This window comes from Gymnoscopelus braueri, assembly GCF_963280865.1.
Source record: "Gymnoscopelus braueri genome assembly, chromosome: 14".
NCBI classification, from domain to species: domain Eukaryota; kingdom Metazoa; phylum Chordata; class Actinopteri; order Myctophiformes; family Myctophidae; genus Gymnoscopelus; species Gymnoscopelus braueri.
Window position 1 is genome coordinate 37,552,716 of NC_137619.1, and position 13,732 is coordinate 37,566,447.

The window sequence follows — 13,732 nt, forward strand, 5'->3', positions numbered from 1 at the left end:
CCCAGACTGATTGCACTAAGGTCTAATGATTGAAGACATAGACTGATGACTACAGCATGTCTGCAAACTTCTCATCTCATTTGTGTCTCCCCTGGACCCAAACTTACAAAAATATTATAATAAATTAACCACAAAAATATAGAAAATAGCCGACATGCAAGCTCACAACGTGCGCACATCGCAGCTTTTAGATCTGTTATTTTTCTTTTAAAATGTTATCATTTTCTGAACATTTTTTTACATTTTTTTTTTGTCAAATGTTTGAAAATGTATTTGTGTAGGAACTTAAAATAAAGGGATATTTACTCTCACAACAAACCATATAATGGGTCCGTGACCCAAAATGCGGTCGCGACCCAACATTTGGTAAACATTGAATTAGACAATTAGAGCTTGTTCTCTTACCTCTAAACCTGGGCTGAGGCTCTCCCTGAGGATTTCTGAGTGTTTGGCGTCAAACACAAACTCCAGCGCCTCCTTCCTGTCAGACAGTGGTAGTGCAGGGCTCAGTGTGTGGACCAGCAGGCGGCCAATCTGCACCCGGAAGGTGTCCCGACACGACCACAGGATCCGCCGCCACTGCTGGTGAGGGGCTCCTCCCCGACCAGTGCTGCCCTGCGGAGCCACAACAACCAGCAACACACCACGTCAGCCCTATACTGGTTGGACTGGTTATGGTCACTAAAACGGCACACTTTAGTTAGCGCTGAGCAATTAACATAATGTTTTATAAATGGAATAAATTATTAACTGATGTTATTCACCATGTAAAAGTATGCAGTAATTGTGACAACAATGAACACAATCCCCGGTGTGGTGAATTCAGAGAAGGCTCCTTACATAGAAAAGGAAATTACAGTTTGATAGTGCTAGTAATCCTCTATTATCCTACCAGGCTAATCTTGATTCCCTCCATCATGAGTTTGAGGATGTCCTTCTGGAAGCTCTTCTTGCTGGCAGGGGGGAGGGGGAAGGGGATGGGTGAGTGTCCTCCGGGCGTAGAGCCACTCTCGTCCTGGCCTTGTTCACCTGGATCGGGCGTCAGCTGATAGCCTGACGTCTGGTCTGGGGAGTCGGGAATGTTCAGCAGATCATAGAAGTCCTCGCTCACATCTAGAACGAGAAAGAGGCGACACAAAAACGATGCTGAGCAAAACAAAAAATGGAAGCAGAATTCATATGTACATTTCAGGTACTTCTCTGACACTTTTTTTTTTTTTTTTTAAGATTTTTTGGGGCTTTTATGCCTTTATTTGACAGTAGGCTGACAGGAAATGGAGAGCGATGGGGGGTGACGCACAGCAAAGGCCGTCGGGATCGGGAGTCGAACCCGCAACATGCTGTCAAGCTGGATTACCAGTGTATGTGGTATGCGCCTGGACCGCTAGGCCAGTGCGCCCGCTGACACTCTTATCAACCTTGGCACTGGCCCTAGTATCTTGCTCAAAAGACACCTGACTATATGTATATAGTCAGGTGTATTGACTATATGCCTGTATATACTGTATGTAGTCATTGTATTTTGTGGAATGTCTTTTCAGTTGTAGTCATGATGGAACCAACAGGAGGGATTGTAGGAAGGGGTTCGGGGGAGGGAGGTAGTGAAGGGAGGGTAGCCCTGTGTACAAAAAAAAGGGGAAAAAAGTGACAGGACGTGTACTGTAGGTGGGTGATTGTGGATTGTGTATATGTGCATGGGTTCTGCACACATGCAGGCAACAAATATGTATGTCCTATTGTCCGTGCACTCTAAATCAAATTGCTGAGAAAAATGGGTTGTTCTTATAAAATGTACAATAAAAATGTGGTCACAAAAAAAAAGAAAATACACCTGACTACAGTACTGTTGGAGGGGTCGAACCTGGGACCGAACGTGATGGTCATCATAATCTCTAGAGCAAGGACACCCCAAAAAAATAAGTGTTTGGCAGCGGAACCCCATCTGAAAATATTTTGTACCAGGGACGCCCATACAAGATTTATGGTGTTAAACTGCTTCAAAACTACAGTGGTTAAACTGATTTTGATGCTATATTTACTAATTTACTGGGGGACCCCCTGGAACCGTCTCAAGGACCCCTGGTGGTCCCCGGACTCCACAATGAGAGCCACTGCTTTAGACCAGTGGTTCCCAAACTGAGGGTCGGGACCCCCAAATTATTTTGGGGGGTCCCCAGATGATTAGTTTAATGTGCAACATTGTTTTCTCACTCAACAGTAAACAAACCAACATACAGTATAAGTGCATACAGGGTATCTGCACATTTCTAAAGTTAAAATGTAATGACTTTGAAAAAAGATTTGAAAAGAAGATCTCTGATGGTGAAATCAAAGAAAAGGACCCACACACACTGCAACATGTACTTCTTTATTTCGACGTTTCGGTCGTTAGACCACATTGTCTGTCCCGATGAAGGTCTAACGACCGAAACGTCGAAATAAAGAGCTACATGTTTTTGCAAGTTTCTGACAGTGTGCGGGTCCTTTTCATTGATTTCACCATCAGAGATCTCCTTTTGAATACCAAATTGGCCAAATATTACGTAAGAAAGAGGCAAAACTTGTGGAAATAGCCGATCTACAAGCTCACAACGCCTCGCACTGCAAGGCGTTGTGAGCTTGTAGATCGGCTATTTTTCTTTGGAACCGAGTCAAACTAAATGGAATGCCTACAATTCCAAGTGCTTGTCAGGGTGGGGATCCCCAGTTCAAATATGATTATTTTGGGGGGTCGTGGCCTGAAAAGTTTGGGAACAACCCTTGCTCTAGACCACAGAGGCCCCAACATTGCAGAGTATGTCGATAACACTACTGTATACACAAAGACACCGTCAATGTTTACCATGGTAGATGAGTCTGTTGACAGCCAGCACCACGAGCCTCTGCAGGCGTTGCACAAATTCAGTCTCACTGGCTCGGATAGGGTTCTCCTGGCTCATCCTTCTCTGCATCATCTGGTTCAACTCGTCGCTGGCCACGGAGCGCATGCGGGTGAGGAGAGAGTCGGACTGGGCCAGTGAGAACCGACGTCGGCCTGAAAAAGGATGCATAATGAAGAAGTGCATTACAGTCAAGGCGACAGTCATTTAGAGTTGTGGACGTGGGTGTTGTCGTTTTCATATAAACGGGGCGCACGTGTCTTTCTTTCAAAAGTTCACGGAGCAGTCATGCAGCTATCTCATAAATCATTATCGTCAGGCTTGGATGATTAGAGAGATTCACTAATCAAAAACAACATCTGTGCTGAAATCTCTCCACAGTTAATTAGTAGATAAACACACACTCCCACACACACACACACACACACACACACACAAACACACACTCGCACGCACATGCAAACACGGGCACCAGTAATGCACAGGAGGTACTGTACTGGGCAGATTAACCCCCGGGTTGAGGACCAGGGCAAAGGGTGAGTTCACTGCAAAAGGGAATAACATGTTCCGTTGATGGGAAGATGTTTTCCCTCCTCCGTTGGAGGGGATGTCCCACGGCTACCTGACATGTAGGACGGAGATCCAGTGGGGGAGGGGAGGGGGGAATCCTGCGAGGACAGGAAGCTGAAGGGAGGGGACAGGGGGATCTGGCCATAGGAGCAGTAGTGCTGCCTGGGGAGGCGGGGGATAATGGAGTCTTTCAGGGCCATGCAGGAACCTTTGAAGTCAGGAATGGGATTGGATGGAAGACACAGCGGTGAGACACTTTCACGAGACGCTCCATTAAATAATAATAATAATAATAATAAACTTTATTTGTATAGCACCTTTCATGACATGAAAGGCAGTTCAAAGTGCTATACAGAGCAAGAATACAATTACAGAAAAAGTACAAATAATTTATAGCATAAAACAATAAAAGCAAAAAAGGCAGTGAATCAGGTAAAACAGTGAGGACATGAATAACAACACAGAGATTTAAAAATCAACTAAAAGCAAGAGTGAAGAAATAGGTCTTGAGCTGGTGCTTTAAAGCAATCCACAGAGGCTGCCTGTCGTAGGTGTAATGGGAGTTTAAATGGAGAACTGCACTTGGAAATGAAGCATAATCGGAGACACTCCAGAGTGGTTTTGAATCACCGTTACCTGCGATGCTCTTGCGTTTCTGGTAGATGGCGTGATGTGGAGAGCTGGGCACGTTTACCGAGCTGCTCAGCTTCTGTGGGTCCTGATTGGCTGTGGTCTTAATGAACTCTATGGCTGACTGGAGGACACGGAACTGCAGAGCCACTGCCATCTCTGGAGAAGAAAAGTGGAGGGGAATCGGGGATTGCAATGCAATTTATACGGTTACCAGGGATACAGGTCCATTTTTACACTTAGTGTCCTACCTGTCGTCCCTATTTTGGGCTTGACATTATAGGTGACAAATTTCTAAAGTTTCAATAATAAATTAAATAGAAAATCGACAAGCTTGAGCTTGTAAGTCGGTACAACATAGTAGGCAATATAGGGCTTACAATATGAGTGTTTAATACACACATTTTACTGTGTATGCTAACCCATAGCTGCCGAGCAAAGTAATGGGACATCAATCATGTTTTTCAGTGTGAGTACATTTCCAGCCCCTCTAACCTCGAGTGCGGCGCATCTTGCTGCTCTGCATGTAGCCCAGAAGGGTAATAAGGTCTTCGATGATGCGGAAGTATTGGGAACCCGAGGAGCTGCAGGAGTGGATTGTCACCGCCACCAACAGCTGCTGGATATCACACACCAGCAGCTTGTAGTCGTTCAGGGGGATCCTGTATGGGAAGAGCAAGGGAACATTAAAGCCCAGGGAGTGAGTCAGCCACTTCCATTCCACAGATCAATGAACAGACGCATTAATAAGATTCATGATTTAATTCACGGCTCAAGGGTTTGAACGGAAACAGGTTTTGAGTCAGACTTGTACTTTATGGATGGATATTTGCAAATGTGCTTCTGGGACATACTGTACACTACAGAACCATGACTCATATATTCATGTATCACTTGACAGTACATATACTCATATTCACCGTTGAAGGCCGGTTGACACGGTTGTACATATATCAGTCTCACATTCAATGTTGGCACATAATATCCATTCATACTATATCCATTGATGATAGATTTATATTCATGCATACCGGTGATAGGTTGTACATTACACTTGTGTTTACTGATAGAATATATTTTACATTAAAGCTGCACTATTTAACTTTCCTCTTCTACCCCGGATTTGAACCCGGTTTCCTGCGCAAGTGCTGACGTTTTACCATTGAGCTAATAGAGCCGGCCTGCTTGCTCAGTGGATAAATTGAATCTTGACCATCAGGTCGAAATTCGTGTCAGATCCTGCGTCTAGGTGAAGACATGACCTTTGACACGATATAAATGTCTCAATAGAAGTGCAGGGAGACAAAATACAACCACCCCAATTGTATAAGCTACATTGTATTAATATGCCCTACCATACAAATTGGACAAAATTAAATTTTATTCATTTAAAAAAAAGTTACATAGTTCCGCTTTAACTCCAGACAGTCCAGAGAAACCAAGTCTATTTATTGTATATCATATTTTTTTTTACAGTATTACTACTACAGTGTTTCATGCGTACTGCTGTTGTTGCTATGACGCCTGAATTTCACCATGGGGATCATCTTATTTAACACATAATATCCCCCGCTGGGCAAGCCTTACCCATTCTCCATGCCGTTGAGGGTGGAGAGGGTGTTGAAGAGAACGTAGAGGAGGCCGTGGTCCAGCAGAATGTCCGCCAGCTTGGGACAGGCGTTGATGAGCTGCAGGAGCATGCACAGGATGTTGTGCACCAAGGCGTTCTCGTACAGGGAGTTCTCGATCAGCCCCAGCACGGGGATGATGCAGCGCTTCCTGAACGGCGAGATGTTCTCCATGTCCTCGAGGTCCAGACTGTGAACGGGAATTTAGACAAACTTCAGCATTCAAACTCAGATAAACAATTACTTATTCATCATTGCAAACGGATGAAAATGTAGTTCTGTAGTTCAATTGTTTTTAAAAAAATAGTAGAAAGAAACAGTGTGTGACGTACTGTGAGCTTGTAGATCGGCAATTTTTAAATAGCCAATACAATATGGTTAACCCATTAATACCTGGAACGCATCTGTGCCACTTTACATTTCTCTGGCTATTTCTGTGCCGCGCTATGAGCTTGTAGATCTGCTATTTTTGAAAAATCGTGAAAAATATTTTTTTCCCAAAAATTGTTAGGATTTTGATTTTTTTTGACGCGGCCTCAGGTCTTAATGGGTTAAAGTAGTTCAAATGATTGTGAATGTGACGCTACATTAACACATTTTGCTGGGGACCCCCTGTAACCCGCCCCAAGGACCCCTGGGGGTCCCCCAGACCCCACTTTGAGAACCAATGCCTTAGACCCCCCCCCCGATGTCATACAGCAGACCCCCTCCCACTGACTCACTCGTCCTCGAGGCCCACCGGTCGTCCAAACAGCATCTCCAGAAAGCACTCCAGCAGCCCCTGGCTGCCCTGGTGCAGGTACAGCTGGTTGGCCAGCAGGGAGAAGCCGTGGCTCTTCAGGAACTTCTCCTTCTGCTCCTTGAAGGCTCTGCTGAAGTAGGCGTCCAGCAGCTAAGAGAGAGAGACAGAGAAATTTATTAATTGTTTAATCTTCTGTAGTGTGGAGGCATGTAACGATTTATCGTAAATCGATTCAAACTGATGACAATTTAAATCGATTGAATAAAAAATGTATCGCGATGCAAACAGCAGAGGGTGCGTAAAAAAAGTGAAGAAAATACAGGATCATTGTAAGAGAATTGATAAAAAAAAAGTGTTCAGTTATTTTCTACTGTATTAAAAAGAGGATAAGAGAAGACACAGTATTGTAAAAAAAAAAAAGAATTAATAGAAGAAAATACTGGATACGTGTAAGGAAATAAATAATAAAGTAAAATCGTATCGTGAACCTAGTATCGTGATTCATATCATGAGTTGAGTGAATCATTACATGCCTAGTAATGTGTGTGGTTTGGTTAACCCACTCTAGAAGAATGGGTGATTAAATTAGGTTAATGATAATGTCCATTTTAGACCTTTTATCTGATTTAAGAATGTCTTTACATGTGCCTTGTAATCGTCATATGAAAGCCTTATACTGTACCTACATCTTAATAGTTCCTGTAATCACAGTAAAGAATGCCTTTTTGAGGGTGCTTTGTTTTTACCCTTGCCCTGATATTGAACTCTTTGTTTTTGTTTTGTTTTTTTGTCTCTAACCAAAAATGTATTGTTCTGTCTCCCGCTCAACCACAGAAGCATGAGGTACACTCTCACTTCCTCAATGCTCACTCTATGGGGACTTTTCTAAATTTTGGCCCCTGTCCATCCGTGTGTTTGTCTGTGTGTGCACAGCAAATATTCGGCACCGTTGGACTGATCGGTGTGAAACTGTGCACACACACACTCCCTGGAGGGCAGAGCAGAACCTCTGCTCTCCTCTGCCCATTTTTCACATTGGCCTGTTATAGCGCAAACAGGAGGCCAATTTTTGCAAAATACATTTTTGGCTATTACTCCTACAGATGTTGTCCAAACATCACACAAATCGGTACACAATATCTCTATAGTCATGTCATCAAGACGGACCAGTCAGATCTTTCATACTTCATCCTGATTGACTTCTACTACCTGGCCTGGTTTCTAGTTAATATGATTCTTGGCCCCCCTGCCTGACACTAAGCTGATTTAATGATCACTGTGCTTCTGCACAAGATAGATTCCATAGCTCACTCCACTACCAGGTTGTTTTCTTCACTAAGTCTTGCCCCTGGATCAATGACAACATTAGACATCTGAAAAGGGAAGTTAGAACAGTGGAGCATACTGTAGTTGGAGGAAATCCACATTAAAAGGTCTATCTGAAAGAATTACAGTCCATGTTCAACAGAACAACAAAGAGGCGAGAGCTGCCTACTTTGCAGTCCTAATTACTGACAAATTTAAAACTATTGACCGGCTTGTAAACTCTGCACATCGTACTGTATCTGCCTCTTCCCCAGACAGAAATGATTTCAGTCTTCCTTTGTTGACAATATCGATAGCATTCAATCAATAAATCTCATTTTAACAATGCTACTGTTTAGTCTGGTTCATCAGTCGACTGTCATTCTCTTGTCTGATTTCTCTCCTATCCCATATACACCTGTCCTCTTGCCCCTTAGATTGTAAACCCCAAAGTTCTTTAAAGAGGTGCAGCCTACCCTGGTCCCTAACCTACTCTCCATTACTAATCTCGCTCTTACCCCTAGCTGTGTTCCTGATCGTTTTGCAATGTTGAGCAACCAATCTATTTTAAAAACAATGTTGATCTCGGACTTCATGTGACCATCCTGTGTCCTCTATGACGTGATTGACTTCCGTTGTCTATGATGTAATGACTCCAAATCTGGGCACGGTTTCAGAGCGATCACAGCCCTTTAGACTTCCATTATAAAATGTAAGTTAAAATATTTCCAAAAGTATAAAACATATGCAGTCATAGACGGCTAGCCTCTTGCAGAGCCACGCCTTAAAAACCTGCCCTTGATCAAAGACAACCACAATCCACAACCACCAATAACTAGAGAACTAGAACTATTTCAAAATGACCGTTCATCTCCAAAATCCTTGAAAGAAGCAGCTTCTTGAGGTCAGTAGAGGACTCCATTATTCACAAATTCCAATCAAACGAGCTTACCGGGCAGAGTGCATGCCATATCATTAAGGCTCAGTCCTTGCGCAGCCGGCCTGGGTTCAAATCCGACCTGAGGCTCTTTGCTGCATGTCCTTCCCCATCTCTCCGTCCTTCTTTCTCTCGCTGTAACTATCTATAAATGGTGCTGGACCTTGAGGTCCACTGCTCTAAACTATCCTGTCTAAATAAAGCCAAAACCAAATTATCTACCAAAACAAAACAACCCGATATGCAATATTCAGACCGTACCTTCATGACCCCTTGCTGGATGAGAGGTGAGGAATGATTGACGAGGACAATGAGCGCCTCGGGCTGGATGAGCTTGTCCATCACCTCTTCCAGCATCAGGTCCGGCAGCAGCAGCAGAACGCCCCTCAGAAGGTCATAGAGTCCACAGCAGATCAGCACCAGGCAGTCCTCTGTACTGGACCTGCACAAGGTTAGAATAGTTTAGAATAGTTTAATTGTTATATGGGGTATTGCATCAGAGTTCGGATTCAAAAAGGTCAGAAAAGGAATTGTGTAATAAAAAACATACCATTTCACAGGGTGAAAATGGGTGAAAATTCGCCGAAAACAACAGATCTACAAGCTTGTCGCTGCTAATGTACAGGACATTCAAAGAAGCAAAGCAGTGACAGAATACCTGTCATTGGAGTCTCCACTCTTGCTGTGGCCCCTGTCGTACCCAGGCGAGTAGGTGTAGCTCTCCCAGTCTTCGGGCAGGGAGCCTCGGTCGGCCGCGGAGGGCCAGCGGCCGATGGCCAGGGAGCCGTTCGGAGCCGGGAACGCCAGACCCAAACTGGCCAGGTTGCTCTGGCTCCTCTGGAAGGACTGGATGCCCTTCAGGCTGTCGGGGCGGCGCGGCGCCTCGTCGCTGGCCCAGTCGAACCGGTCCTCGGACTCCGCCACCCCGACGCTGCCCTCCGCCAGGCTGTCCACCTCGGTGGCCTCGTCTCGCTCCTCCTCCACGCTGATGGAGGGCGTGCTCAGGGCCACCGCCTCGCCGCCACCCTCTTTAGAGTCGCAGATGGTCTTGGCCGACTCGCAGCTGCTGAGGAGCTGCTCGCCATCCCCGCCCCGCTTGAGTGTCTCCGTGCTGCCCAGGGCCTGCCGCGTGGCGAGGGAGACCCCGTCTCCTCCGTCCCCCGTCTCGCCGGAGCTGCCGAGGCCGCGTCGAGGCGTCAGCGTGGGGGAGGAGTATGGAGAAGGTGCCAGGCTAGGGGGTCGTAGAGTCTGATCGTCAGCCACATGGGGTTCAGGGGTAGGAACGTGAAGGTGACCTGGTGATGTGGAGAGAATTATTTCACCTTTAGAAAAAAATAAGTGCTGGTTTGGTTAACCCTTTAAGACCGGGAAAGCATCATTTGTGTCATATTAAGATTTCTTTGGCTACTCAAAAATAGCAGATCTACTAGCTCGTATTTTTATTGTTATATGGGGTATTGCGTCAGAAAGAAAAAAAAAACTTGAAACTTGGAATTGACTTGGAATATATATCTTTTTAAAGCGAACATTTGTAAAATATTTAGTTCCAGGGACCCCCAGAAGCAAAGATTTGAGTTAAAAAAAAATCTTCTAAAATAGCAGATCTACAAGGTCATAGTGCTGCACTCTGTGTCACACAATGAGCTGGTATATCTGCTATTTTTGAATAGCGAAAGAAATCTAAAATGACAGAGATGCGTTCCAGGATTGAATTGGTTAAGTTAGAAATGAGTCATGCAACAGTAGCTTAATTTTATCTTACTAGATTGGTACAGTAGACAATTACCAGCTGCTATCATTACTCTCTATCATTAGTCTCTTTCGATTGATTGAATACTTTATTAGTCAGAAATGTAAACGGCACGCTGTACAGTAAACAAGCTAAAAGGATAACACAAAAAAGTCCCGGGGACTTGTTTCCATTGTGGTCCAACGTATTCAATTCATCAACAGTCTGAGACGACCTCATCAGGGATGCCACAACCATGGTTTTGGCTCACAATACTTAGGACTATTGGCATTGATGGGAGATTTAGTTAGTGCCTACATGGTACTAAACATTGTGCTGCCGTTATCGTCCAAATGCACCGGTGTACCACCCTCAAACTAGACGCCCTAGTGTCCTGACAACAGATGTTAGGACCTCTGTCACTAGAATGATCATGTACTGTAGAGAACTGCAGTCAGTAAAACAAAGGCTTTTAGTTTTTACATTCTTTACTTACTCTTGGAATAAATAGCCCAAATGGGCTAAAAGAGATGCAAATAAAAAATGTAAGTCAAAACAAGACAGCATTTTCAAAGCAGAGGGAGGAAAAAAATTGTGTGTGTGTGTGAGAGAGAAGAGGGGGTAGATGAGGACACAGAAATGATCCTTGCGTTGCTCTTGGCTGTTGTAAGGAATGTGCTGAGTTCACTCGACGCCTACAGGGTTATTTATTTATTCACAGCTAAAATCTTGAAATAAAACAGGCCTGAATGACCTTCATTTATCACAGGTACTGTAGGCAAAGCAGCTTCCACAGAAGAAGAAAGTCACACAGACAATTTCAGAGTTGAAGTAATGAAACAAATGTACAGTAAAGGATATTATAATAATAAAAGCATTAGATGGTCTTCTTATGCTTAAGTTATGCTTGCCAAAAATAGCAGATCTACAAGCTTGTAGATCGGCTATTTTCGGCGAGAGCCACTATCGCATGGCGAACGAAGTATAAATCAGGCTTTAGAAATAATGCAATAAGTGTAAACAAACAAACAAACCAAAGTGTAAACAAACCAAAAGATTGTATTGAGTTTTAGAGGCTACACAGAATGGCAGAAGTTTGCAAGCTCAGTAGGACATAAGTATACCTTCAGAGGGAGCCTCAGTGAAGACAGTGGGGGACAGAGACATCACAGAGCTGCAGGCAGACTTGCCTCCGCTGTTGGAGTGTCTCAGGTACATAATGGACTGGACCTTCTCCTGGTACAGCTTACCATCTGAAAGATTGCGAATATGAAATGTGAAAATAGGGATAGATTATGAATCAATTATTTCATTAAATTATCTATTATTATCGATTAATTCGATTAACTGCTACACCCCTACTTGGGAAATACAGTGAACTCATTACAGGAATAGCGCCAACCCACCTATGTGCAGGGAAAAGTAGAAGCTGGAGGGTGTGTGGCAGACATAGGTGTTAGTGGGCGGGTGGACAGCCAGCAGGAAGTTGTAGACCAATTTCAGCAGTTCCAAGTCTGGCGGAGAACCCAGTACTTCCTGTATGATTTTGACGAATGACAGACAGACTTCCTGCGGGATGGAAGTCAGATGCATGTCCTTGTGCTCCTGAAAGATACGCATAACGAAAATCTCAGTAAAAGTCTCAAGATGCAAGATTGTTTTATTATCGGTCATCTTATATGAGCACACAAGAGTAAAATTCTTTGGTTTGGGGTCCTCAACATTTAAAACAGCAATAACTAGAAAAGTGTGCTCCTCGGAGCACAGGTCTCCGCCAGGCCGGGTTGCCTACCCAGGGCCTGCAAACTTTGGTCATACACTTGGAAAGAGATCTGAAAAATCAAGATAATGTGTAAAATATATTTTGATTGTATGACCTATAGTTCAAGAGTTATAGGCCAAAACGTAAATCGGCCGATTTGAAAAATGGTGGCAATCGGACGCAGCGTTCATGATTTGAGTCATTTTGTTAAAAACAGGCCACTCCTGTAAACTTTGGAAGCCAATGTTAGCCAATCAGGATGGAATATGAAAAATCGGACAGATCTGTCTTGATCACATGACTATAGAGATAATGTGTACCGATTGGCGTGATGTTTGGAGTAATATAAGCAAAATCGGCCTCCTGGTAGCGCTATAACAGGCCTGGCCTCCAGGGAATGTGTGTGCACAGTTATTTTTCATATTACTCACTCAATGTCTCGCTTATGGGAGAGCGTATGCATGTTAGTCACAGCACACTTTGAGGTGTTTGAAGGTGCTGTGTACATCCTACTTCTAAATATTATCCATCTGTGTATGTGTGCACTGCACAGTATGTGCATAAATTAGGGCATTAACAGAATAATCGAATATTTGACTATCAAACCACTATACTGTACATCAGAGTCGATTATATATTTTTTTGATATTTTTTTTTCAGTGGCTTTTCTACAGCAGACACGCAGCTGTGAGCTCTGGTGTTGGTAGTTTTCCTAATCCATTCATGGTTGATTGTTCTCAAATCATTTCATACTGTATGTGAGGTTGTGCCTTGGGCTGTCCCCTAAAAGTCGACGCGTCGGGCGAGGAGCCTGACGTCGACTCGCATTCCTTGAGTCGAGTCGTCAATGCCATTGGCCCAATTTTTTTTAAATAATCAAATGGATTAATCGAATATTCGAATACGGTACTTATAGGTCGAATAAGTCGAATGATAAAAATCACTATTCGTGAATGCCCTAGCATAAATATATAATTTACATGAATATATTTTGAACATTGAACATTTTTGGAAGGGTGTGGCTGACCTGTAACACCTGGCAGGTGAGCAGGAAACGATGCACCACCTGAGCCTTGAGGAACTGGCGGATGTTGAAGACCTGCTGAGGGTGATGCACCCTGATGAGTATTTCTAAGGCAGCAAGCAGGGTCTCCCACACTCCACACTAACAGCAACACAAACAGAGACAACATTCATTCTTAAGTCCACAGCAATGCACTACTATCCATCAATCACAAAACTAGGAATTATTATTACAAATCGTCGCTGTCGGGTGGAAACCTTGCATGTCCAAAACCGCTACTTTTCAACAAAACCGTTACTTTTCAAGATATGGAAAAAATAACCTGGGTTTCCAATGGATCCAATGTAGTTATTTATTCACAAGCTCTTGTTGATTCTTTCCATTGGTTAAATATTTATATATTTTTTGTTCTTATATTTTCATCTGTATGATATGTCTATAAATGTTTAATTTGTAATACAGTAGATGTGTATATTCCACATTGATGTAATTTTATCCTATAAATGTACAAATATTCCCGGAGAAT

General features: G+C 43.6%; 1 protein-coding gene across 4 annotated transcripts in view; it reads right to left on the bottom strand.

The window, feature by feature from the left end:
- lyst (lysosomal trafficking regulator) overlaps positions 1 to 13,732 on the bottom strand; it is an 86,687-nt gene that overhangs the window by 20,716 nt on the left and 52,239 nt on the right. For 3 of the 4 annotated variants that reach the window (XM_080450436.1, XM_080450439.1, XM_080450438.1), the window contains 13 exons: positions 13,210 to 13,347; positions 11,827 to 12,025; positions 11,545 to 11,673; positions 9,350 to 9,986; positions 8,953 to 9,133; positions 6,430 to 6,599; positions 5,667 to 5,897; positions 4,575 to 4,741; positions 4,086 to 4,238; positions 3,502 to 3,657; positions 2,843 to 3,034; positions 893 to 1,113; positions 406 to 615 (listed from right to left, as the gene is read on the bottom strand). In XM_080450436.1, the coding sequence (XP_080306562.1) occupies positions 406 to 615; positions 893 to 1,113; positions 2,843 to 3,034; positions 3,502 to 3,657; positions 4,086 to 4,238; positions 4,575 to 4,741; positions 5,667 to 5,897; positions 6,430 to 6,599; positions 8,953 to 9,133; positions 9,350 to 9,986; positions 11,545 to 11,673; positions 11,827 to 12,025; positions 13,210 to 13,347 (2,784 nt within the window). The remainder of the gene's footprint in view (positions 1 to 405; positions 616 to 892; positions 1,114 to 2,842; positions 3,035 to 3,501; positions 3,658 to 4,085; positions 4,239 to 4,574; positions 4,742 to 5,666; positions 5,898 to 6,429; positions 6,600 to 8,952; positions 9,134 to 9,349; positions 9,987 to 11,544; positions 11,674 to 11,826; positions 12,026 to 13,209; positions 13,348 to 13,732) is intronic. The other variant, XM_080450437.1, reaches the window with a different exon arrangement.